The 27542-nt window shown below is 43.1% G+C and overlaps 1 protein-coding gene and 1 long non-coding RNA gene across 7 annotated transcripts in view; one reads left to right on the top strand and one right to left on the bottom strand.

Moving 5' to 3' along the window:
- The window catches only part of LOC309396289, a 394508-nt gene that overhangs the window by 115741 nt on the left and 251225 nt on the right, over positions 1-27542 (top strand). The gene's annotated exons all lie outside the window — the stretch shown is intronic.
- FLI1 (Fli-1 proto-oncogene, ETS transcription factor) overlaps positions 1-27542 on the bottom strand; it is a 142976-nt gene that overhangs the window by 14588 nt on the left and 100846 nt on the right. For all 6 annotated transcript variants that reach the window (XM_081961299.1, XM_081961302.1, XM_081961301.1 and 3 more), the window contains 4 exons: positions 20815-21026; positions 13919-14076; positions 7189-7392; positions 2524-2592 (listed from right to left, as the gene is read on the bottom strand). In XM_081961299.1, coding sequence (XP_081817425.1) covers positions 2524-2592; positions 7189-7392; positions 13919-14076; positions 20815-21026 — 643 coding nt within the window. The remainder of the gene's footprint in view (positions 1-2523; positions 2593-7188; positions 7393-13918; positions 14077-20814; positions 21027-27542) is intronic.

The raw sequence follows: 27542 nt of genomic DNA, 5'->3' as shown, positions 1-27542 counted from the left end.
AAAGAGGGAGGGGGAGAGGAGAAGGAGAAGGAGAGGGACAAGGACAAAGAGAAGGAGAAGGAGAGGGAGAAGAAGGGGAAGGGAGGGATAGGAGAAGAAGGGAGGAAGGGAGGGATAGAAAAGAAGGAGAAGGAGAGGGAGAGGGAGAAGAAAGGGAAGGGAGGGATAAGAGAAGAAGAAGGGAGGAAGGGAGGGATAGAAGAAGGAAAAGAAGGAGAAGGAGAAAGCGAAGGTGAAAGAAAAGACATAGCATTCTGTTGCAAGCCAGGCAGCATTGCGTATTATTTTCTTATCATGTTTTTCATTGTTTTAATTGGACATTTCAAAAGGAGGAGAAGAAAAGCTACATTCGCTTTTGTCCATGAATGGAGTGTCCTGGAAAGCACTACATGAAAAACAACCAAAGCCAGAAGTATTATTTTTATCTGATGAGTTTTCTTTCTCCCTCGGCTTCCCGTCTTCTGTTTAAAGGGGCAGCACCTGCCCAGCTCCAGAAAGCACGAGAGCCAAGCACTCAGGTCAGCTCGCCGGGAAGTGTCTGTACCGCTGGCCAACCAAAGCGCTGTGCCTTTTGCTTTGTTCAAAAACAGCCCTTTAGGATTATTTAAAGGGAAAACTATTCAACAGGAGGGGCAGTTGCACAGGGGTGGACTCCAAACCGTTCCATGCCTACCTTGTTTCCCTCCCCATCCCCCCCACCCCTCCTGCTTCTGAAATCTGGGGCTGCTCTGAGTGGCAAGAGGGCTAGCCGGAGGGAGCTGGCTACTCAAGTGGGCATTTGCTTTTGGAAACAAAAGCAGCACCTGCAACGAGCAGCATTGATCCTCGGTGCCTTGGCGCACACATGCGTTTCTGCCTCTGAAGCAGATGGCTCGAGGGGCAGCATAGAATCTGACAGCATCCTCCGCTGAGGCTGAACTGAAGCCTTCTAGCAACCCTATAGATGCTTACCAACAGCATTGCATTACCTTCATTCGTCCCTTCACTCACTTCCCCACCCCACTGATTGACCTGTTCAAGGGGCACCATTGCACTCTGTGCTTTCTTATCTCTATCCTCACGCCACTGGCAGGGGTCAAAAAAACTCACATCATGTCATGGAGATCTCTTTCATTGGCTGAGGCATGATGCTGCTTTCAACCAAAAATGGTCAACTTATATACATGTTCCACGTGACACCTCCAACGAAAGAAGACTCTGAGTTTCCTCAAAGTTCCGTTTTATTTGAGATGTCATATTGGCACATCTGGGAAAACCCAAATCTGAAAGTTTCCAGGTTTTCCCCACCAAAGGAAAGTTCAAGTCCCTGCTCAGCACCCACATGTCCATCCCATGGTCCAGTCAGGCACCGTCCACCACCATTAGGCACAGTCTAATCCCTGCTCCCATTTTCCCACAGTAGAAAATGTGGCAGGCCTGAAGGCCCTGTGTAAAATACGCTGTGGCTAAAATGGGCCCCTGAGTTTCTTTTGGGGGGGGGGATCCACGGGGATTGCTTTCACAACACCATTGAATCTCGTATCCTATCCTGTCCTATATGATCAATCTCCCAGCCAGCCAGCCAGCCAGCCTGCCTGCCTGCCTGCCTGCCTGCCTGCCTGCCTGCCTGCCTGCCTGCCTGCCTGCCTGCCTTCCTTCCTTCCTTCCTTCCTTCCTTCCTTCCTTCCTTCCTCCCTCCCTCCCTCCCTCCCTCCCTCCCTCCCTTCCATAGCACTAGCATTTAGACTTATATACCACTTCATGGTGCTTTTACAGCCCCCTCTAAGCAGTTTACAGAGTCGGCCTCTTGCCCCCAACAATCTGGGTCCTCATTTTACCCACCTCGGAAGGATGGAAAGTTGAGTCAACCTTGAGCCTGGTGAGATTCGAACTGCCAAATTGCAGGCAGCCGGCAGGCAGCAGAAGTAGCCTGCAGTGCTGCACTCTAAGCACTACGCCACTGCGGCCAATCATCTATCATGTTTCTATTATTAACCAGAAGAAAAGAACAAAGCCCATTCTGATAAACGAATAGAATCATAATATTTCCTGTTATGCTCAATATGAATGCATGGATTCACTTAACAACCGCTGTGTTCACTTAAGAACTGTCACAAAAAAGGCATAAAATCAGATCTGGGTGCCTCTACCTATGACCATCATGACTTATGATGGCAATTTTGCTCTCTATTTACAGTTATAAGTTGAGGACTACCTGTATGTCACTGTCACATTAGCACATATTTTTATCCATATTTTCATCATAGAAAGACATGTTTGCATGCAATTTTCTCTTTTATACTCCTTTATATTAAAACCGTACGATGTTCTTGAATATTTGCAGGCCAACTGTACTGAATGACGCATCCATTCTGTCATTATACATCCGTCTTTTCCGTGATGGAATCCTTCTTTTCTTCTTTGGGGCATTTGGGTTTTACACACAGCTACTTTGAACCCCTTTCCTTTGTCTTATTCCCCAAATCAAGCCACTCTTCATTAAAGACAAACCATGATTACTATGAACGAATATCAAGAACTCACCTTCTTTGGTATTGACACGAGGTGGTGGATCTGTGTGGGCAGGTGTGTTGTAAGACAGCAAGGAGCTACCTGTGAAGAACAACCAGAATGAATTTAGGCTGCAGAAATTGTATCCTTCCTTGGACCAAGAGTCTTTCTCCAAGGTCACTCATGCTTTGGTCTCTTCACATGTTGATTATTGCAGTGTGTTCTAAAGACCACTCAGTTGCTACGACTGGTCCAGAGGACACCAATAGAAGCAATTATGGTTGCTTTTTGATACACCCAGGTAAAACCTCTCTTAAGAAAACTGTACTGGTTACCAATAACTGTCCAAATGTAATTCAAGGAGCTAATTACACCCATATTTTTTTAATGGCATAAGACCTTGCGAAACTGCCTCTATCCCATGATTTCAGCCAGCCATGCAAGATCTATCATCTGATGGTGGCAGCAGTTGTAGCATCTAAAATGGGTCATAAGTAGCTTCTTATGGAGTCCATTGTAAGTTCAAATGGTCATTAAACATGGTCATGAGTTGATCGTTTTATGTATTTTGTGGAACTGAAGACATAATATAGAATAGAATAACAGAATTGGAAGGGACCTTAGAGGTCTTCTAGTCCAACCCCCTGCTTAAGCAGGAAACCCTACACCACTTCAGACAAATGGCTATCCAACATTTTCTTAAAAATTTCCAGTGTTGGGACATTCACAATTTCTGGAAAGAAATTGTCCCACTGATTGATTGTTCTAACTATCAAGAAATTTCTCCTTAGTTCTAGGTTGCTTCTCTCCTTGAGTAGTTTATATGTCCTTTCCATTCCAGATGAAACTCAATAGAACAAATTCTAGAAGACAAGGTACTTAGGGACACTCAGTGTGTACATGAAATGTGCACATGAATATACTTCTTCTTGCTCTATAGCACTGCAAATTGGAAGTTCATTAAGATGAATGCCACCATATAAAAGGAGAACCTCTTTGATTATGGAAAGCCACTGTTGAAAGCCTGACATCTTCTCAAATTCCCCACCCAAAATCCAAGGGTGACTTAGTAATATGGTGCTTCAACCATGGGACTTTTGAAAACACGTAAATAGACTATGAATCCACCATTAAAACATCTCAAGTGGAATTCAGGCCACCTTAAAACATCCCTATTCTTTATGTCTCCCTATTCTTTATGTCAGCCCCTGAGATATTGCAACACTGCTATCATGGCATCCCTAGTCCTTCTTTTCATTAAACTAGACCTATCTAATTCCACTAACTGTTGTTTATAACTATAAGATATTCTTTTTTAGTTATGCCAGGTGGTGCAGGAATCTGGGTAGTAGGCATCACAAGAGGACTATATGAAACTGGGCAAGGTAGAAGGGTGATGTCTACAGCGGCTTTCTAAACCTATATCCCTGAAATTTCACACATTATTTTTTGGTTCTCAAATAACAGTGAGAAAGCAAATTTATGGCTGACACATTTTCTGGCAAATTCGAGACAGATCCTCATTCCCGGTGCTCAGCATGACAAACACCAGTTCCCCTGGCAAAGTCCAAAAGCTTTCCAGAGATTAAACAAGCTGCCTTTGCAGCTAAAATGTGGAGCGACACATTGGATGGGGACGGGAAGAGGAAGGTAGGCACGACAGAAAGGGAAAAAAAAAGGAGGAAATAACCACATGAAGGAACAGACAAATAAAACAGGCTCTACTTTTGCTGAGAGAGGAAAAGTTGCCCTGAGTTTATTGGTTCAAGTTCTCACCTTTGCCCAACGGTCTGACATTTCTGGTGGGAACAGCAGAACTGGAGAGGAAAAATGTGTTTCCTATTAAGAGGTTGAAAAGAAAGAGGCAAGAGAAGACAAATTGGGGTAGCGGAGGGGGAAGGGAAAACCAGACACAGCAAAACTTGCCAAGTACCAAGTCAACGGAAAACCAAGATCTGGAATCTTTATTGAGCAAGCTTTCAAATCTAAGCAGAGCAATGCCACGATCGATCAATCACGCTATGCCTGGAAGTCACACCCCATTCGGGGACATTTTTGTTACTAATTCCAGATAGGTAGAAGAGAGTCAGGGATGGGGATGTGGCAATGGGCCCATTCTCAGTTGTGTCCTAATATTTCTAAGTCCTGCTGGAAGGGAGGGAGGGAGGGAGGGAGGGAGGGAAGAAGGAAGGAAGGAAGGAAGGAAGGAAGGAAGGAAGGAAGGAAGGAATGAAGGAAGGAAGGAAGGAGGGCGGGCAGGCGGGCGGGCAGGCGGGTAGGCGTGCAGACTGACTGCTCCGACAGACAGGACAGGACAGGACAGTTCAATGGTGTCGTGAAAGCAATCTCCATGGATGCTAAAGAAAGAAGCTTACTTTTAGTCACAGTATATAAGTTGCCCATTTTTGGTTGCAAGCAGCAACATGTCTCAGCCAATGAAAAAGATCTTTCTTTTGGACTGCATGACATGATGTGAGTTTTCTTGAAGGAAGGAAGGAAGGAAGGAAGGAAGGAAGGAAGGAAGGAAGGAAGGAAGGAAGGAAGGAAGGAAGGAAGGATCTTCTACTTTAGTTTTGCTCATGCAAAGTTGACTACAACCAAGGAGCCACCCATCCTCAGGAAAAGAAGTAGCTCTTATTTTTGAACGCACACACTGCTTTTGAAATTTCTACTTTATTTATTTTTACAAGCTCAGCAAACCGGTTGTTAAACCGCTACGATCCCACCCCTGCCTTCTATTATCTATGCCATGCTAGCAAAATTTCAAATTGGTCCACCAGCCAGTAGTACATAAACAGAGTACAAACCTCACTCCCTTCCAGCCCTGATGATGTTACCTAGTTTGGTAATGAGACGTCTGCACGAAAACAACCAAGCTCAGAGAGCACCAAGGACCCCACAGTTCGACCCTGAGGTGCAGATGTTCTCTTCTACTGAGACTGAAGTGTCCCCAACCGTCTTTCTAACAAGTCAAATAAGGAACAGAGTTCCTGAGCACCTTCTGCATTCAACTCAGGATTCAACGACCCTAGGAAGTCAGGCGTGGAAAAACAATCATTTCCTTTCGGAGGCATCGCACCACAAGGGAGTTACCCAGAAATCCAGACCGTCATTAGGCAGATGTAAGAACAGCTGCTTGGAAAGAAGTCATTTTCGGTAGCCTCCTTGGCCTGTAGACTCCATACATATATATATAAGAGCGTCCCAGGGGCAGCCAAAGGGAACAATAGGATGTACGGCCATCTCACTCTTGCAAAGCAAACAGGAGCCCCAAGAGAGAGCCTTCTTCACAAGTTTGCAAGCTGTTGCATTGGGGTGGGGAGAAGAAAGCACCAATTAAGTGATGCTAGGAAAATGATGCGGGTGTGAAATCAGCCATCCATGGAATAAGGACAGGGTGGAGTATACAAGCAAAATACGTTTGAGAGACTGACTGAAGAAAACGTTGCAGACTGACAATTGATTTTGAGTTGAACTGAAATGACCTGCTTGCATTTCTACTTTCTCTGTCTTTTTGTTCCTCTTTTACCAAACAAAACAAGACTTCCTCCCTAACCCATCTGGGTATATATATATATATATATATTTCTCTTGCTTTGTGGCTGGGCATAAGGGAAAAGCATCTGCTCTGTGTACAGAAAGTCTACCCGGTTAATTGTATCCGTTACAGTCGATGAATCAATTACATCTCTCTATGTGCTTGTGTGTTGTGTATGTGTATAGCTATAGCAATAGAACTTAGACTTATATACTGCTTTACAGTGCTTTACAGCCCTCTCTAAGTGGTTTTTACAGAGTCAGCATCTTGCCCCCAACAATCTAGGTCCTCATTTTACCCACCTCGGAAGGAGGGAAGGCCAACCAAATATATAAAGTGTGTGTGTGTGTGTGTGTGTGTGTGTGTGTGTATAGCTATAACAATAGAACTTAGACTTATATACCGCTTAATAGGGCTTTTACATCCCTCTCTAAGCGGTTTTACAGAGTCAGCCTCTTGCCCCCAACAATCTGGGTTCTTATTTTACCCACCTCGGAAGGATGCAAGGCTGAGTCAACCTTGAGCCTGGTGAGATTCAAACTGCCAAATTGCAGGCAACCAGCAGGCAGCAGAAGTAGCCTGCAGTACTGCATTCTAACCACTGCGCCACCGTGGCTCATAATTTTGAAAAGGCATTTATTTTCTCTATTTTTAGATGAAGCTTTTATTTAACCAGCTACTCCTTTAGAGCCAACCTACATTTAGCAATCACTTAAAACAAATTAAGGAATAAAATTTATGCATGGAAATAAATTACAAGCAATCCTTGATTTATCACTGTAATTGAGCCAGGAATTACAGTTGTAAGTCATGTCGGTCATTAAGTGGGTCACGATGTAATCATGACCAATTTTGGATGTGTGCAAATAATTTATCTTCTGTTATGTAGTCACTTCTCCAGGTTCTGCAACTTTCGTGCCTTTCATTCGACCTCCAAGCATAAAGACCTCCAAGCATGCTGTCCTATTTAGGCAAGTTTTTGAGGCCAGGCACATGCGCGGAAGGCCAGGTGCCTGTGCAAGCAAAGCACATGCATGGAAGGTTGGGTCCGGAGCACGAAAGATGCACTTGTGCCAACATCACGCACGTGCGGGTGAACCAGTGGTAATAAAATGTGCAACCCACCTCTGGTAGCAAGGGTAAATGAAGTGGCCACTTACTTTCCCTGAGGTAACTGAGGTGAGACAGCAGGACTTCTGTGTTGTAGAGGGAAGTGACCCGGAGGAAATCTTCCTTGTTCATCTTGCACAGTTCTTTGCCGTCCATGTTCTGGAAGAGGTTGGTATCAATCTCCATTAAGCCATATTCTTTAATAGCCCAGTCTAGCCACTGACGGACATGATCCTGACTCCATAATGTGGGATCTATGAGAAGAAATCAGAGAGAGGGAAGGATGAAGGAGGTTACATGACTGATGACCAATGCACTGTCAAGAAACAACATTGTCTCATATCTCTTCTTCCAGTTTTGTTCCTACTGGAAAGGAATTTATTTACTTAATTTGTCAAATGTGTACGAGATAACTGGTATAAGTATAAACATGGACATGAACACAGGAAATGAGTACAAATAAATGGGGACAGTAGGACAGGGACGGTAGGCATGCTGGTGTGCTTATGCACACCCCCCTAGGGACCTCTTAGGAAAGGGGTGAGGTCCCTGCTAGACAGTTTAAGGTTAAAGTTATGGGGGTTTGAGGATCTAACAACAGAGTCAGGTAGAGCATTCCAGGCATTGAACATTGCTAAAGTTGAACTGAGGAGAAATTTCCTGACAGTGAGAACAATTAATCAGTGGAACAGAGGTTGCCTCCAGAAGTTGTGAATGCCCCAACACTGGAAGTCTTTAAGAAGATGTTGGATAGCCATCTGTCTGAAATGGTATAGGGTTTCCTGCCTAGGCAGTGGGTTGGACTAGAGGATCTCCAAGGTCCCTTCCAACTCTGCGATTGTATTGTATTGTATTTTCTGCCATTGAGTTTGAAGTGGTTTACTTTGAGTTTGTACTACCAAATGCTCAACCTGGATGGAACAGTGCTGAATTGGCATCTCCATCCTTGACCAATGGTCACAATTGGGGCCCAGAAATTCTATTGTTAACCAAGGTGGCTGTTAATGAATCGCATCCAATTTTACAACCTGTTTTTCACACAGTGGTTAAGCAAATCACTGCATTTTTTGAGTAAACCATGCAGTGGTTGTGTGAATCCAGCTTTCCCTATCGACTTTGTTTGTTGGAAGCCAGCTGGGAAGATGCTAAATAGACAATCATGTGACTCTGGGATACGGCAACTTTCATAAATATCTTCCAGTTGGTAAGCATCCAAATTTTGATCAGGTGACTCTAGGGATGCTATAATAGTTACAAACACAACTACGGGTTGTCACTTTTTTTTAGTGCTGTCTTAATTTCAGATGGTTGCTAAACCATTAGTTGTAAGTTGAAGACTCTCTGTAGTCTCTCTCTCTATGTGTGTGTGTGTGTGTGTTTGTGTTACAACCCCTGGTATGCCCAAATATGGGAGGAGGTATATCCCAGATAAGGAGGAGAGCCTGTGGCTTAGTGGCTAATACATCTGCCTAATATGTAATACAACCCAGGTTCAAATCCCAGTAAGGGTATGGCTAGCTGATGAGAGCTAAATAGCTTGAAATAGATCTATACTAGTCTCCCTTTATTTATTTATCAGCACAAATACAACACACACACACACACACACATATTATATACATATACATAATTCTTTAGAATACAAGAATTCTTTTATACAGACAATTTTTAGTATTTCCTTTTGCTGGTTCAAATTATAATAACAATACTAAGTACCAAAATCATACTTGTCATCATCATCTTAGTAAGCCTTTTTGGCTTACTTCATTAGTCACTGCTGGCCCATTCATGTATGTATGTGTGTATATGTGTGTATGTGTATGTGTATGTATATGTATATCACACAAGTGAGTGCATCCCCTCACATTTTGTAAATATTTAAGTATATCTTTTCATGTGACAACACTGAAGAAATGACACGTGGCTACAAGGTAAAGTAGTGAGTATGCAGCTTGTATAACAGTGCAAATGTACTGTCCCCTCAAAATAACGCAACACACAGCCATTAATGTCTAAACTGCTGGCCACTAAAGTGAGTACACCCCTAAGTGATAATGAAAAGGTATACCTAAATATTTACAAAATATGAGGGGGTGTATACACTTCTGTGATATACTGTGTTTGTGTGTGTGTGTGTGTGTGTGTGTGTGTGTGTGTGTGTACACAGACATACACACACACACACATATATACGTACGTACATACATACATGCTTATGCTTTGCTTTTCTCCTCTGATAGCTAATTTTACAGGGCACTGAAAACTAGGCCATTCCAAGCCCTGCTGTCCGATTGATTGACCCTTTCCTCAGCCCCCTTGCAAATTTTGCACAGATGGTTATTGCGATTTTTTGGAGCGCTGTTTCTTAGCGTGTTCCAGAAAGTAGTAAATTCTCTGCAAATATGACCTCCCTGCTCAGACAAGTTTGCTTTATAAGTCTGAGTCATATTTCCAGACTCCACAGCCTGACAAAACACAAACGTTTATTTCCCACCCACTCATCCTTTCGTTTTGCAATTGCGAGGCCTGCTAAGTCAATACAGATGGACTAAGGATGAGTTCAGAATTGGGTTCATGACTGCGTATTAAGCCCAGATGGAGCACTGCTGTAAATGGTGCTAATTTTAAGAAGAGGGCAATTGTGTGGAATAGGGGTGTATAAAAACAAGTGTGTGTGTGTGTGTAAGGTTGTTGCTGGATCATGCCAAAAATTTGTTTAGGTCATCATTCTTTGGTTGACTGAGCCTTTGGGGACCAAGTACATTAAGCTATTATTAGGTCATCATTACTAGCAAGACAGAGATGCGGTGGCTCAGTGGTTAAAACTCTTGAGTTTGTCGATCAGAAAGGTCGGCAGTTTGGCAGTTCGAATCCCTAGTGCTGCATAACGGAGTGAGCTCCCGTCACTTGTCCCAGCTTCTTCCAACCTATCAGTTCAAAAGCACATAAAAATTGCAAGTAGAAAAATAGGAACCACCTTTGGCGGGAGAGTAACAGCGTTCCATGCGCCTTTAGGCTTTGAGTCATGCCAGCCACATGACCACGGATAGGTCTTTGGACAGCGCTGGCCCTTCGGCTTTGAAATGGAGATGAGCACCGCCCCCTAGAGTCGGGAACGACTAGCACATATGTACGAGGGGAACCTTTACCTTTACTGGCAAGATCATATAACTGGAAAACAGAAATGTTTTACTGCTTTTCCCCAAACTTCAATATGCGAGAATTCAGCCAATAGCCAATTTCCAAACCATTTTACCTGTGAATGATGGGAGTTGAAATCCAACACATTTGAAGAGCACAAGGGTTGGAAAAATCTGATTGATTCATTGCCGCTGAAGCCCATTATTGTCCACTCTAGCGGTTGCTCTTCAGGATTTATTGATGTATTTATTTTATTGGAATTTGTCAAACACAAATGAGAACAAGAATAAGAGAATAAAAATACAATAACAGAGATGATAGGCACTTTAGTGCATTTTTATGCACGCCTCCCTCTACCGAGCACTTTAGTATGAAGTCCATGGAAGTCAACTTGTGACTGAAACTGTGAAAACTATGATTCTGGTAATCTTTTGAAATGAGCATACACAAAGTCATTCAGCCATTAGGTAGAAGTCATAGGCTCATCCCATACCTCCTGGTGTCATCAAACAAAGGGCAAAAATTAAATTGGGTCATTGGTATCTTCCTAATTATGTTGTTCATGGTAAGAATTCATTAAACTTGTATGTTAGATAAATATAAAGGTAAAGGTTCCCCTCGTGCATATGTGCTAGTTGTTCCCAACTCTAGGGGACGGTGCTCATCTCCATTTCAAAGCCGAAGATGTCCGAAGACATCTCCATGGTCATGTGGACGGCATGACTAAATGCCGAAAGTAACGCTACTCCCTTCCCACCAAAGATGGTCCCTATTTTTCTACTTGCATTTTTTTACATGCTTTCGAACTGCTAGGTTGGCAGAAGCTGGGAGAAGTAACGGGAGCTCACCCCGTTACGCAGCGCCAGGGATTCAAACTGCCAAACTGCCAACTTTTCTGATCAACAAGCTCAGCATCTTAGCCACTGAGCCACTGAGCCACTGAGCCCCTTGTATGCTACCCACTCTCAATGATCTGGGAGGTTTAGAACAATACAATAGATTTCAACAATGTGAATAAAACATAAAAAACTGAAGATAAAAGATGGCCAGCATGATGAAGCAAGGGGTCTCACTCTTCTTCACTGAAGGACTGGGAGAAGAATCAAGTCTTCATGGCCCCTCTGAACAGTACCAGAATGGGTACCATCTGGGTCTTGAGGAGACCCCATTCCAGAGGGACACTGCTATACAGAAGGAACATCTCTGGGTGCCTGAGAGAGGACATTGTTTAATCAAAGAAATCTGAAGAATGCCAGCTTTGCAGGCTCAACCTGGCCAGGCTAATATTATGGGAAACAATGATTCCTCAAGCAACCAGATTCTTTGCCATGGATGATGTCATATCATGCACTTTGTCAACCGTTTCATATCTCAATGCTTCAAGCTTCAAACATTTCTTGCTTGAAACTGTTATCTCGTTCCTGAAAGAGAATTTTCTAGTTTCGAGTGGTTTGAAACAGGATCTTAAAAGTTGAAACAGACATGTTTTATGTCAGAACGTCTGAAAAAGATCCTTTTGGACACAAGGAAACCAATAAATGTGAAACGGGCAGTGTTGACTTTGAAATGGTTCAGATTCAAACTTTTTGCCAATCTCCTATTTCACAGTAACAATACAATAGCAGAGTTGGAAGGGACCTTGGAGGTCTTCTAGTCCAACCCCCTGCCTAGGCAGGAAACCCTATACCACTTCAGACAAATGGCTATCCCACATCTTTTTAAAGACTTCCAGTGTTGGGGCATTCACAACTTCTGGAGGCAAATTATTCCACTGATTAATTGTTCTAACTGTCAGGAAATTTCTCCTCAGTTCTAAGTTGCTCTAACAATGAATGTCATCCCCGTTGCTAGCTAAAAAGCAAATCCAGAAATCATATATATATATTTATTACAATGTGATACTTTGTCAAAGCTGATTATTTCAGAAGACGTCTTTATGAGCATATAAATAAACGTTTATAAACATTTCTAGGGATATTATTTGCTGAGTCTAGAAAAAAAGGTTCCTCAAATAACCTTTTGCCATTTTTTGCTTACTGGAAAATATTAGACAATATTTGTTCCCACACACATTGCGGATTTTTATATATTGAAAACAAAAGATGTAGCTTTTGTTTAAAAAAATATTATCTAATATAACACCTCCCTAAGGGAGGTTTCTATCAGGCTTCATATATAATTTCTTTTACAGAGTTACTTATCATTAATGTCTGCATTTTTATCTGCATCCTGTGCTATTTTTCTCATGGTTTTTATCAAAAACACAAAGCTCTGCTAAAAAAAACGAAAGAGAGCGAGCCAGAGAGCAAGAACTAAATACAATATATGCTGCACTCCAACAGATTTGCCTATTTTCTTGTCACAATTTATGATGTCTAATCATTCTCGCAGTTCCAATTTTGCTGTCACTTACAGCTCAACACCTACTCCTTACTCCTGAGTCGTCCTGGCTTAACTGTTCTTGCCTTCTGGCAGCTCAGCACATGCGCGCTCTGGGAACAGGAGGAGCCTGGTCCTCTGCCTTGCTAATGTCCAACTCTGGAGGCTCCAGAGGCAGCACATAACTCCCAGAAGGCCCTGGCCCCCTCTCTGCCTCTGACACAGAGCCCTCATCAGAGCCTTCCCCAGACTCCAGGACTGGCCCATGTTCCTCCCCAACCCCCTCACTTTCCAACTTTGCTGCCAACTCCAGAGGCTGCTGATGGACCACAACACCTTCAGCTACAATTTGTTACACACATTTACTTGATGGGTAAGTCTTGTTCATACCTACTGAGATTTATTTCTGGCCAAGATTGCAAAATTCGTTATTCATAGTAATGCCCATACCTCCTTACTGCAGCTGAGTCAGCTATCTGTTTCTGAAGATTCAACTCTTGATGATGTCTAAGAGTAAACTCTTCTCATGCTGATTTGTTTGCTTGGTTTTTTTTTGGGGGGGGGGCGGGGGGTAAGAATTGTTGTGGCTTACTAGCGGCCAGCAGAGCTGGTGGTGGACTCAGACAGTGAGGAGGTTGGGAGGAACATGGGCCACAGTCCTGGAGTCTGAGGAAGGCTCTGATGAGGGCTCTGTGTCAGAGGCAGAGATGGGGCCAGGGCTGTCCGAAAGTTATCAGCTGCCTTCGGAGTCAGACGTCAGTTGGTCAGAATAACAGCTGGAGCCTGTTCCCGATGTGCGCATGTGCAGAGTTGCCAGATGAAGGGAACAGCTAAGGAATAAGGGCTGATTCGGGAGTAAAGGCACAGTTGGATAGTGAATGGCCCCTCCCATAGAAAATAGAGAGGAGCGAAAGGGGAGGGGAGTTTGCAAGAGACAATTAATTCAACTCATTAGGCGAAGATCTGTTCCTGACTTCTTGCCAAGGATTGTCTGCTACATCATGGCGCTTGGAAGATATCAGCCTGGCAGCTCTCCAGGCCTGATAAAGATCTATAGTTGTGAAATCTCTTGAAAGACTGTTGGCTGGGACTTTGCTGGAGAGGAATTCCCTTTAACCTAAATCAAAGCGGTTTTATCGGGACGAGGAGTCTGCTTCATGATCTTGGGCAGCCTAGGTCAGAACAAGAATTCATACTAATTTCAAGACCAAATTTCTGCAAGGCTGAAAATATTCAAAAGGAAATGAAGTGGCCTCTTACCTGCTGGAACAATGACTCTTCTTTCATTGGTGGTCATGTTGGGAGGGGGAGGTCCGTTCTTCTCATCTATGTAGGTGCCATAATTCAAAGGGTTGGATTCTGGACCAGCACCAACCAGTTTGTTGCATTTGTTAACACTGCAATCCACTGGAGATTCCCTGAAAATATAAGCACAGTTGTCAAAAGTCAATATTAACCCAGCTTTGCTTTTTGGTTTCTGGATCTTTTTGCCAACACTATAAGTTAAAGCCAGAGGAATGTATTCATTTATGATAGAAATAATAGGTAGTCCTTGACTTCCATCCATTCATTTAGTGACCATTCGAAGTAGCAGCAGCACTAAAAAAAGTGACTTATGACCATTTTTCCACCATTATAGTATCCTCATGGTCACATGATCAAAATCAGTTGCCAACCCCCTGCTTAGGTAGGTAACCCTACATCACGTCAGACAAATGGCTATCCAAGATCTTCTTAAAGACTTCCAGTGTTGGAGCATTCACAACTTCTGGAGGCAACTTCTGTTCCACTGATTAATTGTTCTCACTGTCAGGAAATTTCTCCTCAGTTCTAAGTTGCTTCTCTCCTTGATTAGTTTCCACCCATTGCTTCTTGTTCTACCCTCAGGTGCCTTGGAGAATAGCTTGACTCCCTCTCCTTTGTGGCAGCCCCTGAGACATTGGAACACCGCTATCATGTCTCCCCTGGTCCTTCTTTTCATTAAACTAGACATACCCAGTTCCTACAAGATTTTGGCCATTACTGTTCAAAAACATAGGGGAGAGGATTGCAAGGTCCCAAGGGTCAGCAACATCTCTCTACTTAGTCACATGGCTACCTCCAACCTAATGTCCACCTGTCAGGTCAGTAAAAAAGCAATGCAATACAATAGCAGAGTTGGAATGGATCTTGGAGGTCTTCTAGTCCAACCCCCTGCCTTGGCAGGAAACCCTATACCGTTTCAGACAAACGGCTATCCAACATCTTCTTAAAGATTTCCACTGTTGGGGCATTCACAACTTCTGGAGGCAAATTGTTCCACTGATTAATTGTTCTAACTGTCAGGAAATTTCTCCTCAGTTCTAAGTTGCTTCTCTCCTTGATTAGTTTCCACCCATTGCTTCTTGTTCTACCCTCAGGTGCTTTGGAGAATAGTTTGACTCCCTCTTCTTTGTGGCAACCCCTGAGATATTGGAACACTGCTGTCATGTCTCCCGTAGTCCTTCTTTTCATTAACCTAGACATACCCAGTTTCTGCAACTGTTCTTCATATGTTTTAGTCTCCAGACCCCTAATCATCTTTGTTTCTCTTCTCTGCACTCTTTCTAGAGTCTCCACATCTTTTCTACATCGTGGCGACCAGAACTGAATGCAGTATTCCAAGTGTGGCCTTACCAAGGCATTATAAAGTGGTATTAACACTTCACGTGATCTTGATTCTATCCCTCTGTTGATGCAGCCTAGAACTGTGTTGGCTTTTGTGGCAGCTGCTGCACATGGCTGGCTCCTATTTAAATGGTTGTCCACTAGGACTCCAAGATCCCTCTCACAGTTACTCCTATTGAGCAAGGTACCACCTATACTGTACCTGTGCATTTTGTTTTTCTTGCCTAAATGTAGAACTTTTAAACTTTTCACAATTGAATTTCATTTTATTAGATAGCTCTCAATGTTCAAGTTTGTCAAGATCCTTCTGTATCTTTAGCCTGTCTTCTGGAGTGTTGGCTATTCCCGCCAGCTTGGTGACATCTGCAAATTTGATGAGTTCCCCATTTATTCCCTCATCCCAATCATTGATGCAGTAGGGATAAACATCCCAACTAGGCACAGAAGAACCCTACACTCACAAATAAAGTCCTTTATATACCAGCCAGCTCAAGTGATGAGTTCCATACCCATTAGTAGTACTAGACATATCTAGGCCCTACTGCTATGTTTCATCTATGACATTTTCTTTGCATTCACGAACCTGACCCAACCAACAGCCACAAGAAAAACAAGCTTTGAAAGAATCCATTCCACTCAGTAAACAGAGAAGAAAAACAATGCCTGCATGGTTAAATTCCCATCTGCTGAACAAGCCTGGAAAGATTTTCCAACAGAGAACTTTAAATTTCTTTGCTAAGGCACAGAGGCAGAATTATTCTAGCATAGTTATCATGGCTGGGAGATAAAATTTCTGCTGAGATATTCAGAGGCAGACGGTAATTTTTTCCTCATGTCTTTTTTGGGGCAAAGGACTGCTTTGGAAATGGAAATAAGACGTATAACTTACACATGTTAGAACTTAAGGTTGTACGATTTTGCCTACTGTTTTTCCAGGCCTGGAACCAAAGGCAGCTTTTTGAGAGGCAAATTGCTGATCATTTTAATGTCCCCGCGGCAGGCAGAAAAAGTTGTAAGCAACAGCAGGCGTGAAAAGAGAGAAAGAGAGAGAAAAAGAGAAAGAAACAGAGAAACATTGAGAAAGAGAAGGAAGGAAGGAAGGAAGGAAGGAAAGAAAGAAAGAAAGAAAGAAAGAAAGAAAGAAAGAAAGAAAGAAAGAAAGAAATAGAAAGGAGAACTAATTTCACACGGGTGACAGACATTCTTTGTGTCAGGTGTTAAAAACTATAATGATTTTGGAGTACAAAATATATGGCGCCCTACAGTTCCATCTATGGGATTATAATCTTTTTCAAAGCACAATTCAAAGCCCATGGAGAGACAAGACAGAATGACATTAACTGCTACCAGGTGGTAGATTTATCTAGTTGACCCTGCTTGGGTCTACATCAAGCTTTGCCAACTTGGTGCTATCCAGAAATATTAAGACTTTAATGTGGGCTTAAACCCGCCATCCTGGGCCCAACGTTTGGGAAGCCAGGCTCTGCCTGTCACAAGCCAGGACAAAGGGTGAGTGATGGAGGAGTAACACCTCCTTAAAAAACCTTGGTCCAGCTGGCCCGGCTGGGAGCACCTCACAAGGGGCCCTTTCAAGTGTTACAAGAGAAGACGGTCAACGGTTTTGAAAGCGGAAGAGGGCTCTACTCTCCAACGGCAGATAAAGTAGCAGAACCATCTTCTAGGAGAAGTAAAAATCTGATTACAAACCTCCATTGCCTTGTGGCTACATCCACTACTGGAAAAGGCTTCAGGAGTCAACCTCGAGGCAAAATCCGGAGCTGGAGTCCCAGAAGCAGTTTGTGACTGTGTACAACTGGTAACTCCCGCGATGCAGCTGGAACCAATCATATCAGCTCTGCCGTTCCATTGGACTATTTCAGCAACATGGAGAGGGAGGATCTGTTGCTTGGGTAACAGTGTATCCTCCATCTTAATCTACCCAGGCCTCGTGCTCTGGAGAGGACACTCCAGCCTTACCTCTTTCCAGAGCATGATACCATAATCTTTTGACCCTGAAGGATGCCAATGAATGTGGGCTTGATGGCACAGATTTAGAATCATTTTGTGCATTTCTGCACTGAGAAAGAGGTTGGAACAGATGACCTATGACATCTCTTCTAACATGTATCTTACACGAATCCAAAAATTCCAAGCCAGTTTAACCTTAGAAATATTCTCTGGGAATTCTGGAAGCTACAATCAACAGTGTTCTGGAGACTGCCAGGATATAAATGATACAGGAAAGGAATTGATAGTAAATCTGATGATGGCAGCTAGATTAGTGATGGCTAAATATTTGGGGCAAAATTGGGATACTCAAAGAAATGAGTGGCGTAATGAAATTTGGAGTATGACAACAAATGATAAATTAATAACAGCAATTAAATTTTAAAAAAGGAATGATTAAAGCAAATAATTATAACGAAATATGGGGGATATTTTATAAAATCAGTGTTGGTGGAAGGCAAAGGGAATAAATCGACTCAAGAATATATGTTGTTTTGAATGGTATAAGGGCACAATTGGAATATATTGTATATCTTTTAATTGTTATAGACAAAGAAGTATAACGATAAAGAAAAGGTCTCGGGTGTGTGTGTGTGTAGACTATAATATTTGCTTTTGTTCCTTTTTTTTTTCCTTTTTTTTGTATTTACTGTGTTTGTAATTTGTATTTAAAATAAATAAATATTAAAAAAAAGATGGGTATGCTTTTCCAGGTAACATTTATAAAACCATGTTTAACCATGAGCCACGGTGGCGCAGTGGTTAGAGTGCGGTACTGCAGGCTACTTCTGCTGCCTGCTGGTTGCCTGCAATTTGGCAGTTCGAATCTCACCAGGCTCAAGGTTGACTCAGCCTTCCGTCCTTCCGAGGTGGGTAAAATGAGGACCCAGATTGTTGTGGGCAATATGCTGACTTTGTAAACCACTTAGAGAGGGCTGTAAAGTACTGTGAAGCGGTATGTAAGTCTAAGTGCTATTGCTTCTATTGCTATTGCTATTAACATGTAGAACAGGGGTCTCCAAACTTGGCAATTTTCAGACTTGACTTCGTGGTTGGATGGGGAATTCTGGGAGTTGAAATCCACAAGTCTTAAAGTTGCCAAGTTTAGAGACTCCTGATGTAGGCAATCAAGAAGTGAGCAGATATTATTATCCCAGTAAATCTCCATCGCCGCCGCCCCTCCCAAAGAAAGTAAGATAAAGAAAAGGAATTCAACAGATGATAACTAGTTAAGGCCATTTGATATATTACATGTTTTAAAAATTGCCTCAGATATCAGTATGTTCTATATGCACTGAGTCACAATCACTCTTTATATTTTATGGCCATTCTTAAAATGTCTGCACCAATAAACCCAACATATAAAAGACCCTGGTTTTTCAAATAAAAAGTGTTCTTCCACCAGCATTAAAAATCAGTGTATCTCAAGAAAGTGTAAAGAACATTTGGGAGCTCATTAACCAATTAAAAACCGGCTAAACAAAAATAATACCATGCAAGCATTACAAAGTTTGATGACGAGAACCATGTTAATTCTAACTCTCAGCCTTTCTGTATTTTGTATTTTGAAATGGCATTAATTGGCATTCAAGGAGAAGCAAATATTGCTATCCCTATTGTTCTTATTCTTATTGCCTAAGCAATCTATTTTGCACCACCTCTCTAGTTAATTTTGCACATGGGCTTTTCCCCAGAATCTTGAATGAAGCAGGTTTTTTGGGGAAAAAAGAGGCAGCACTTGAGGTTAATGGAAAACATAGAAAAAGAGAGTGTTTTCTGGAGCCGTCTCCAGCTGGTTTGCAGATGTAGGGGGGCAGGGAGGCAACATCACCCCCAAAATGTGCACATATGCATCCTATTTATTTCGTTTCTAAGTCAGGTTCACTGCTCTTTGGGGAAAAAAAGGAATAAACAAAGAGCCTGCATAATACAGACTTATGCTTTGGAAAGTGTTGGTCAGAAGTCAAGTGTCCAATCTTTCCTGCAGCCCAAGCTAAAATGATCAAGGAAATCTGCACAACACAAATTAGCCAATAGGTGATGGACAGATCCCAGCCTCTGACTACGTTTACAGGAACCCCATCGCTGAGATGTTGTACACCAGGGGGTGCCAAACTCAAGGCCCGTGGGCCACATCTGGCCCGTGGGATGCTTAGATCTGGCCCGTGGAGGGGCTGTCATGGAAACAGCAAAGGACCGGCCCATGGTGCTTCTGCCAGCAAAAAACGGAGTTCGGGAGAGCTACGCGTGGCTCTCCCGAGCTTTGTTTTTATTGGCAGAGCTTTGCAGGAACCTGTTTTTGCTGATGGAGCACTCTGGCCACCACAGGTGCCCCTGGCATGTTTAGCTGGCAGCGCCCACAGTGGCCACACCCACCCCAGCTGCCCGAGGTCCAACACAACCAGGGGCATACATTTGCACCTGCGCTCGTGCACATTTGCACATAAGGTCTGCCCATGTGCAAAACGTTAAAGGGGAAGAAATTTCATTTTTCCAATGAAAATTCTTCTGCACATACATGCACAGAACTGAAAAGCAACATGACGCCGCTGTAGGAGAACCGGCTCAGGGATTGTGGCAGGCCTGGGTGGCTGCCGGTTCCAGCAACCCAGACCGCCAACAATTACCGTTTCGGCTGAACCGGTAGGAACCCACCATTGAGCACAGCCCTGATGTGGCCCTCAATGAAATCAAATCTGACACGCCTGTCGTACACCATTCACATGGCAAGATTTGTATGGGAGAAGAAGAAGAAAAACACTCTTTGAGAGGTCCTTAGTGCTAGGTGTACTAGATGTCTCATCTGTGCTGGAGTAGCATGGATGATGTTACTTAGCTTGGGGTCTCTATGTGAAAAGTTAATAAATGGAAGAGAGCCCAGCCACATAATATGTAACGTGGCCCATTCTCATCATCTTTCTGAGATCCAAGCTTCCCTGTGTCATCAAGCTGTATATATCTACTTAACTAGTACGTGTAGTTACATCTGAGATACAAATTATTCTTATTCCCTCTAGATGGCAGCAAAATTACAACTATCTGTATATCTTTGCTGCCCTCTGGTGGCTGACTGGACATTTGTAGCCCTGATAAAAAGATAAAGGTAAAGGTTCCCCTCGCACATATGTGCTAGTTGTTCCCGACTCTAGGGGGCGGTTCTCATCTCCATTTCAAAGCCGAAGAGACAGCACTGTCTGAAGACGTCTTTGTGGTCATGTGGCTGGCATGACTAAATGCCAAAGAGATACGGAACGCTGTTACCTTCCCACCAAAGGTGGTTCCTATTTTTTCTCCTTGCATTTTACGTGATTTCGAATTGCTAGGTTGGCAGAAGCTGGGACAAGTAATGGGAGCTCACTCCGTTATGTGGTGCTTGGGATTCAAGCCGCCAAACTGCCGAACTTCTGATTGACAAGCTCAGCATCTTAGCCACTGAGCTACCTGTAGCTCTGATAAGATAGCCGGATTCATCGTGCTGTAGATAGGCACTTGTCCATCCTTACCTGGATCCATTCACATGATCGTATTCCCTCTTAACGTTGACACGGACTGGCTGATTGATCCACTCTTGCTGGGGAGGTAAAGGGTTGATCTTGTGTGGTTGACCATAATCCGGGTTCCCTGAGGCTGTCATGTCTGCTTTGGAAAGGTGAGCACCAGCTCCGTAGGTAGAATCAAAGAGGGATTGATCTTCACTCACCACTGAGAGAGCCTCCTAGATATCAAACAGGAGAAAGAGAAATTAAAGCAGGTGTTATACCTGGGCTAGAGGTTTAGCTTATATCATCTTCTCGCAGCTGGCAAAGAGATAGTCAAAAAGGCTCGATCTGGAAGTGGCATTCACCCCAGAGTTGCAAATTGAACCAGAAACGTTTGTGTTTCCACCCCAATCACGGAGCCAAACTTATGGGTTCTTTGCTTTAATCTGAGTAAGCTGCAAGAACCTAGAGCAGGAGAGCTGCACACTGTATCTGTGGAGAAGAGGACCTCCCTTTGTTTTGGTAACCTGCCAGATTCAGAAGAGCTAAGCCATCCTTCTCCAGACAGTGGCTTTATGAATATATGGTTAACGTAACTCCCTGAATTTGGAGCCGACAAGATTTTCATGATGGATGGGGGAAAATAACTGAGTTGGACTGAGCTAAAGGTTCTGCTACATGGAAAAAACAACCATGTGGATGCAGCTTTCCCCATCTGTCATTTGGAGTGCTATTTCATTCAGCACCACCCATCAGCTGGAGCCTATGGCCAGGACAACTTGGAAATATCTGTATATAATGCGAAAGTCAGCTCCGGTGTGCTGTGTTACAAGGACGGCCAGTATTTCAATCCTGGCATCCGCATGTTAAATAATGAGATGTTAAATAATAATGGATAAATACTGAGAATCTCTGAAACCCTGGAAAGCTAGCCATGAAGGAGAAGGGGTTGACCATGTCATATATAGTAGAAATAATCATTTTAATCACCTTTGATAATACCTCTACAGATATAGAGATACTATAAGACTATACTATACTGGTCTGGTCTGGTCTTGTAAGGTAGGGTATGGTAGAGTATAGTAGGGCAGGGTATGGTAGGGTAAGGTAGGGTGTGATATGATATGGCAGGGTATGGTTTGGTTTGGTAGGGTATGGTTTGCTAGGGTAGGGTAGGGTAGGATAGAATAAGGTAGGGTAAGGTAAGGTAGGGTATAATATGGTAGGATATGGTTTGGTAGGGTAGGGTATGGGTTGGTAGGATAGGGTAGGGTAGGATAGAATAAGGTAGGGTAGGGTATAGTAGGGCATGGTTTGGTAGAGTAGGGTAAGGTAGGGTAGGGTATGGTTTGGTTGGGTAGGATAGAATAAAGTAGGTTAGAGTAAGGTAGGGTAAGATATGGTAGGGTATGGTTTGGTAGGGTAGGGTAAGGTAGGGTAGGATAGGGTATGGTTTGGTAGGAGAGGGTAGGGTAGGATAGAATAAAGTAGGATAGGGTAAGGTAGAGTATGATATGGTAGGGTATGGTAGGGTATGGTATGGTTTGGTAGGGTAAGGTAGGGTAGGATATGGTTTGGTAGGGTAGGATAGGGTAGGGTAGGGTAGGGTAGGGTAGAATAAGGTAAGTTAGGGTAAGTTAGGGTATGATATGGTAGGGTATGGTTTGGTAGGGCAAGGTAAGGTAGGGTAGGGTATGGTTTGGTAGGGTAGGGTAGGGTAGGGTAGGGTATGATATGGTATGATATGGTTTGGTAGGGTAGGGTAAGGTTGGGTAGGGTCTGGTATGATCTGGTATGGTCTGGTGGTACTATAATATAGTTCCTATGCATAATCAAAGCATGACTACCATCTAACAAAGCAATGGGACACTGCCTTGTATACTACACAATTGTTGGTTTCTGTCCAGCGGTCTAGACTAGACCTGAGACAGATGCCTTGCTTTTTTAATATCTTACACGGTGTTGTCCTTGGTAGTAGGCCAGTTTTAGCTTTCCTCATTTTTATGCTACATTCCTGGCATATCGCTCTGGGCTCTGTCGGTGACTGAGCCAAGACCCAACCAAATTTCTGTTCCTGCCGACACAGCCCTGTGTCTCTCGAGGCAAATGCGTGAAACAGGAGACTGACTTTTATCCAGGGGTGACTGGCGAAAGGAAGGCAGGGCGTAGGGAAGAAAAACACCTTCAGAAGTAACAGAGGTATGGAAAGAATTCCTACAGAAAACAATTCATAAACCTCTTGCAGGCCAGAATTTAGAGCAAGGCTTTTGTGGCGAGAGTCCAAGGGGCGAGAGCTTTGCCAGGTAATTGAAGGTTTAGACCTGAAGCGTTGCAATAAAAAAATTCATCACATAGGCATTCTGCTGCCTTACAACCTTCCTCAAACTAATCTTCACTTGGAAGGTCAGGATGCAACCATAGGGCAGAGGATGTTTTTTGAGTAATATTATGTCTCTGTCCTCATTTTCAGGGTGCCTTAGAGTTTTTCCAAATCTCTTTGGATGTGTTTTTAATCTCTCTTTGGATTGTAAGCTAAGGATGCTGCTATTATTGTTTCATTCACATCTCTGCATCATCCTTGTAGCTTCTTCGGCTGCTTATGTTTAGCGGTCCAAAACTCCATCATGAAAGATGTTTCATCAGAGGGTCTTCTTTGGGATTTAACTGAGGTGTGGAAAGTCATGGCGACTGTCCTTATTAAGAGATAATTGTATAAAAAAACATAGGACAGGCAAATACCCGTCAGGCACCTCAAATGTACTAACTGTACACTCATAAAGCATATCATAGTAGGCATCTATGAGCCCTGAGCCACGGTGGCGCAGTGGTTAGAGTGCAGTACTGCAGGCTACTTCTGCTGCCTGCCGGCTGCCTGCAATTTGGCAGTTTGAATCTCACCAGGCTCCAGGTTGACTCAGCCTTCCATCCAAGGTGGGTAAAATGAGGAGCCAAATTGTTGGGGGCAATTGGCTGACTCTGTAAACCACTTAGAGAGGGTTTTAAAGCACTGGGAAGTGGTATATAAGTCTAAGTGCTATTTCTATTTTCCTTCCTTCCCTCTTTCCTTCCTTCCCACCCTCCTTCCCTCCCTCCCTTCACAGTGGTTAGAGTGCAGTACTGCAGGCTACTTCTGCTTACTGCTGGCTGCCAGCAATTTGGCAGTTCAATCCTGACCAGCTTAAGGTTGTCTCAGCTTTCCATCCTTCCAAGGTGGGTAAAATGAGGACCCAGATTATTGAGGGCAAAAGGCTGCCTCTGTAAAACAGCTTAGAGAGCACTGTGAAACACTGTAAAGCAGTATATAAGTCTAAGTGCTATTGCTATCTATGTAGGTCAGGATTCAATTGTTGGGTTCTTGATATTCTCTGAGCTTGATTCTCTTCCTTCGGGTAACTTCATCAGCGCACTGATGATGTTACCTAACCTGGTAATGAGATGTCTGTAAGAAGCTAAGCAAACTCAGAGAATACCAAAAACTCAACCAAGAAGCCATAACAGAGATTGATGCAATGTGCCAGTTATTTCAATGTTTTAATTCAGGATGATGGAAGATACAGGCTGCAGACTTTCACTTGTGATCTTCAAGATTTGAGCTATATCTAAAGGAAGGAGACAAGCCTGAGACTCACCGTGGCTTATTCTTATAACATTAAACTGCAGCATAAGTTTATAGTTCATCCAGCTGATTTTTATCACAGCCATGCTGCATATTCCAGTAAATTTATCATGTTACTTTGTGACAGGCAAGAAAGAGATTGAAAATCACTCACATGAAAGCAATGAAATCAGGGAATGAATAGCAGGAGTTCCTAATTAAGTTCCTTTCCTCTCTATCTCAACAGTCATGCAAAAGATAACAGAGTTATCTGTTAAAGCCAGAGATGGGTGGAATGGGGGATTTCTCTGGAGAAAAAAAAGGAGATAGATGTCCCTTTGTTTTGGAATGGACTTGATCATTTATTTCATTATTTATAAATTGTAGTAATAAACATCCTTCTCAATTCATAACCTCTTCCACTGCAGCACTTAAAAACAATAATGACGTACTTAAGATATGGAAATAGGCAACTGTTTAATTTACATCATTGTCCCCAATAACACAGCATTTGGCTGGCCTTGGTGTATAGCCATGCTGGCCACATGACCACAGAAGCATCTTTGGACAATGCTGGCTCACTCAGCTAAGAAACAGAGATGAGTAGCGTCCCCTAGAGTCAAACACAACTGGGTAGGGGTTGGTTGATTGGTGTCTTACTAATGCAGTGTGTCATCTCAATAGGAGAAAACTAAGGTATATCCTGTAGGCTCTTCTCTATGTCAGAGAAAACTTCGCTTGCTACACCCTTGCCAATTGGAAAGAGTGGTTTACCAGTTACCAATTCATCCATCCATCCATCCAGTCATTCATCCAGTCATATATCCAGTCAATCATCCATCCATCCATCCATCCATCCATCCATCCATCCATCCATCCATCCATCCATCCATCCATCCATCCATCTAGCTATCCATCCATCCAAGATAGCCCTTGTCTTTCTTCCACTTCCACTCCCATTTCCATTTTGTACAGGGCCCACTGGTAGAGCAACCTGATGAAGAAACGTCTTCTCTAGGGGTGAGGAGCTTCTGGTCTCCACTGTGGCTTGGAGCAATTTTAGAAATATATCCTTTCTCCACTGATGTGAATGTGACCAATCACCATTCGACTAGCAAATTGGTTTGATACTTTATGGCCAACATTCAGATGTATTTGGTCCATCTCACTATTCATTGGTCTACTACCTGAAGGAACTGCTTCACAATCTCCAATGAAAGGTTGGCTAATGACACAGAAATAGGTCTGGTGAAAAATCCTACTCATGACCATACAACTTATGATCCATCAAACCAAACAGAGTACAACTAGAGTACATCGGCCGTACATGATGGCTTATTAGAAGCTTGATAAACTCTTGCTGTACCATGACTGCAAAAGCAATAGTTGGACTGACCATCTGGTAAACCACAATCCATAGTTGATGGGCTGTAGTCAAGAGGTATGCAAACCTGGATCTAGAAAGTTCATGCAGACCTTACTACATTTAAACAATACTCTGTTAATGATCCTGCTTTAACAGATTAACAGAGTTGGAAGGGACCTTACAGGTCATCTAGTCCAACTCTCCCGCTCAAGCAAGAGACCTACACCATTTCTGACAAATGGCAGTCCAATCTCTTCTTAAAAGTCTGAAGTGATGAAGGTCCCACAACTTCCAAAGGCAAAGCTGTTCCATTGGTTGGATTGCTCTCTGTCAAAAAGTTCCTCCTTGTTTCTAGGTTGAATCTCTCCTTAGTCAGATTCCATCCCTTATTCCTTCTCTGTCCTTTGGGAGCTTTGGAGAATAGGCTGACCCCCCTCTTCTCTGTGGCAGCCCTGCAAATATTGAAAGACTGCTGTCATGTTTCCCCTGGTCCTTCTCTTCCCTACACTAGACATGCCCAGTTCCTGTAACCATTTTAGTCTCCAGTCCCCTAATCATCCTGGTTGCTCTTCTCTGCACCTTATCTAGAATTTCAACATCTTTTTTATATTGCAATGACCAAAACTGGATGCAGTACTCTAGGTGTAGTCTTACTGGGGATTAATTTCTGAAGCCCATTCCCATCTTTTATGTCTATAATAATGCCATTTTTCTACCACCTAACAATTCCATGAAAACCAGTCTAATTTAGTGGTTAAGACATCAGGTTATTAAACCAGGAGACTGTGAGTTCGAGTCCCACCTTAGGCACAAAGCCAGCTGGGTGACATTTTCCCTCAAAACTAGAAGGAGACAATGGACAGAACTCTTCTGGATAAATCTCTTCTAGACAAATGTTTGGACAAATCTCTTATGAAAAAACCTCACCAAGAAAAACCCCAGGATCTTGTCCAGGCCATCTCTGAGACTCAGATGCAATTGCACGAGAATTCTTTACACACACCCCTACTTTTAGACCTGTCCTTGAGAAAGAAGGAAGAGCTGAACAAGCAATCATACATGGTTCAAAGAAGTAACAACAGCAGACACAATAAGGACTCTTCCAGACTGTTCCTGGTCTAAAGCAAAACTGTGTCTCAGCCAGCTGATTTGGCAGCTAGGCTAAACTTATAATGCTAATCACAACAAGCACCATCTGGAGCTGGTAGATTGATCTGAGCTGGCAAATCAGTTCAAGATTTTGAACTCCCCTCTTTTATGAAATACTTTCCCCTTAATGCTTACATCTGGCTCGTACATAATAATTTACAGCATCCTCAATTGCCCACAGACCATGCCTGCAGAAACTTGTTCCTTCTCTCTGTTTACATGTATCGACTCATTCCTCCACCCACCGATTTTTTTTCCTCCAGGTGTTGCCTTCATTTTTGGGGGGAAATAATTAGGCATCTCTATTTGTCAGCATTAACCCTGTGCTATAGATACACAGTGGCCTATTGCATGAGACGCAGTTGTAAATATTGTTTTAGCAGGTTTTATGGTCAATTCAGCTGGAGATGCTTGGGCCAGGAATAAGATGGTTTCAAAAACTGGCTACTTTGCAAACCCCGAATCCCAACCACTTCTCAGATGAATACATTTTTAAAAAGGCAAAGTCACATCATGTGTTGTGGCCCACCAGCAGCCATCAGAGCTGGCAGCAGATTTGGACAGTGAGGAGGTTGGGGAGGAACATGGGCCAGTCCTGGAGTCTGGGGAAGGCTCTGATGAGGGCTCTGTGCTGAAGGCAGA

The sequence above is a fragment of the Natrix helvetica genome (genome assembly GCF_964273705.1).
Source record: "Natrix helvetica genome assembly, chromosome: 8".
Taxonomy (NCBI): domain Eukaryota; kingdom Metazoa; phylum Chordata; class Lepidosauria; order Squamata; family Natricidae; genus Natrix; species Natrix helvetica.
This window is presented reverse-complemented; position numbering and strand designations above follow the sequence as displayed.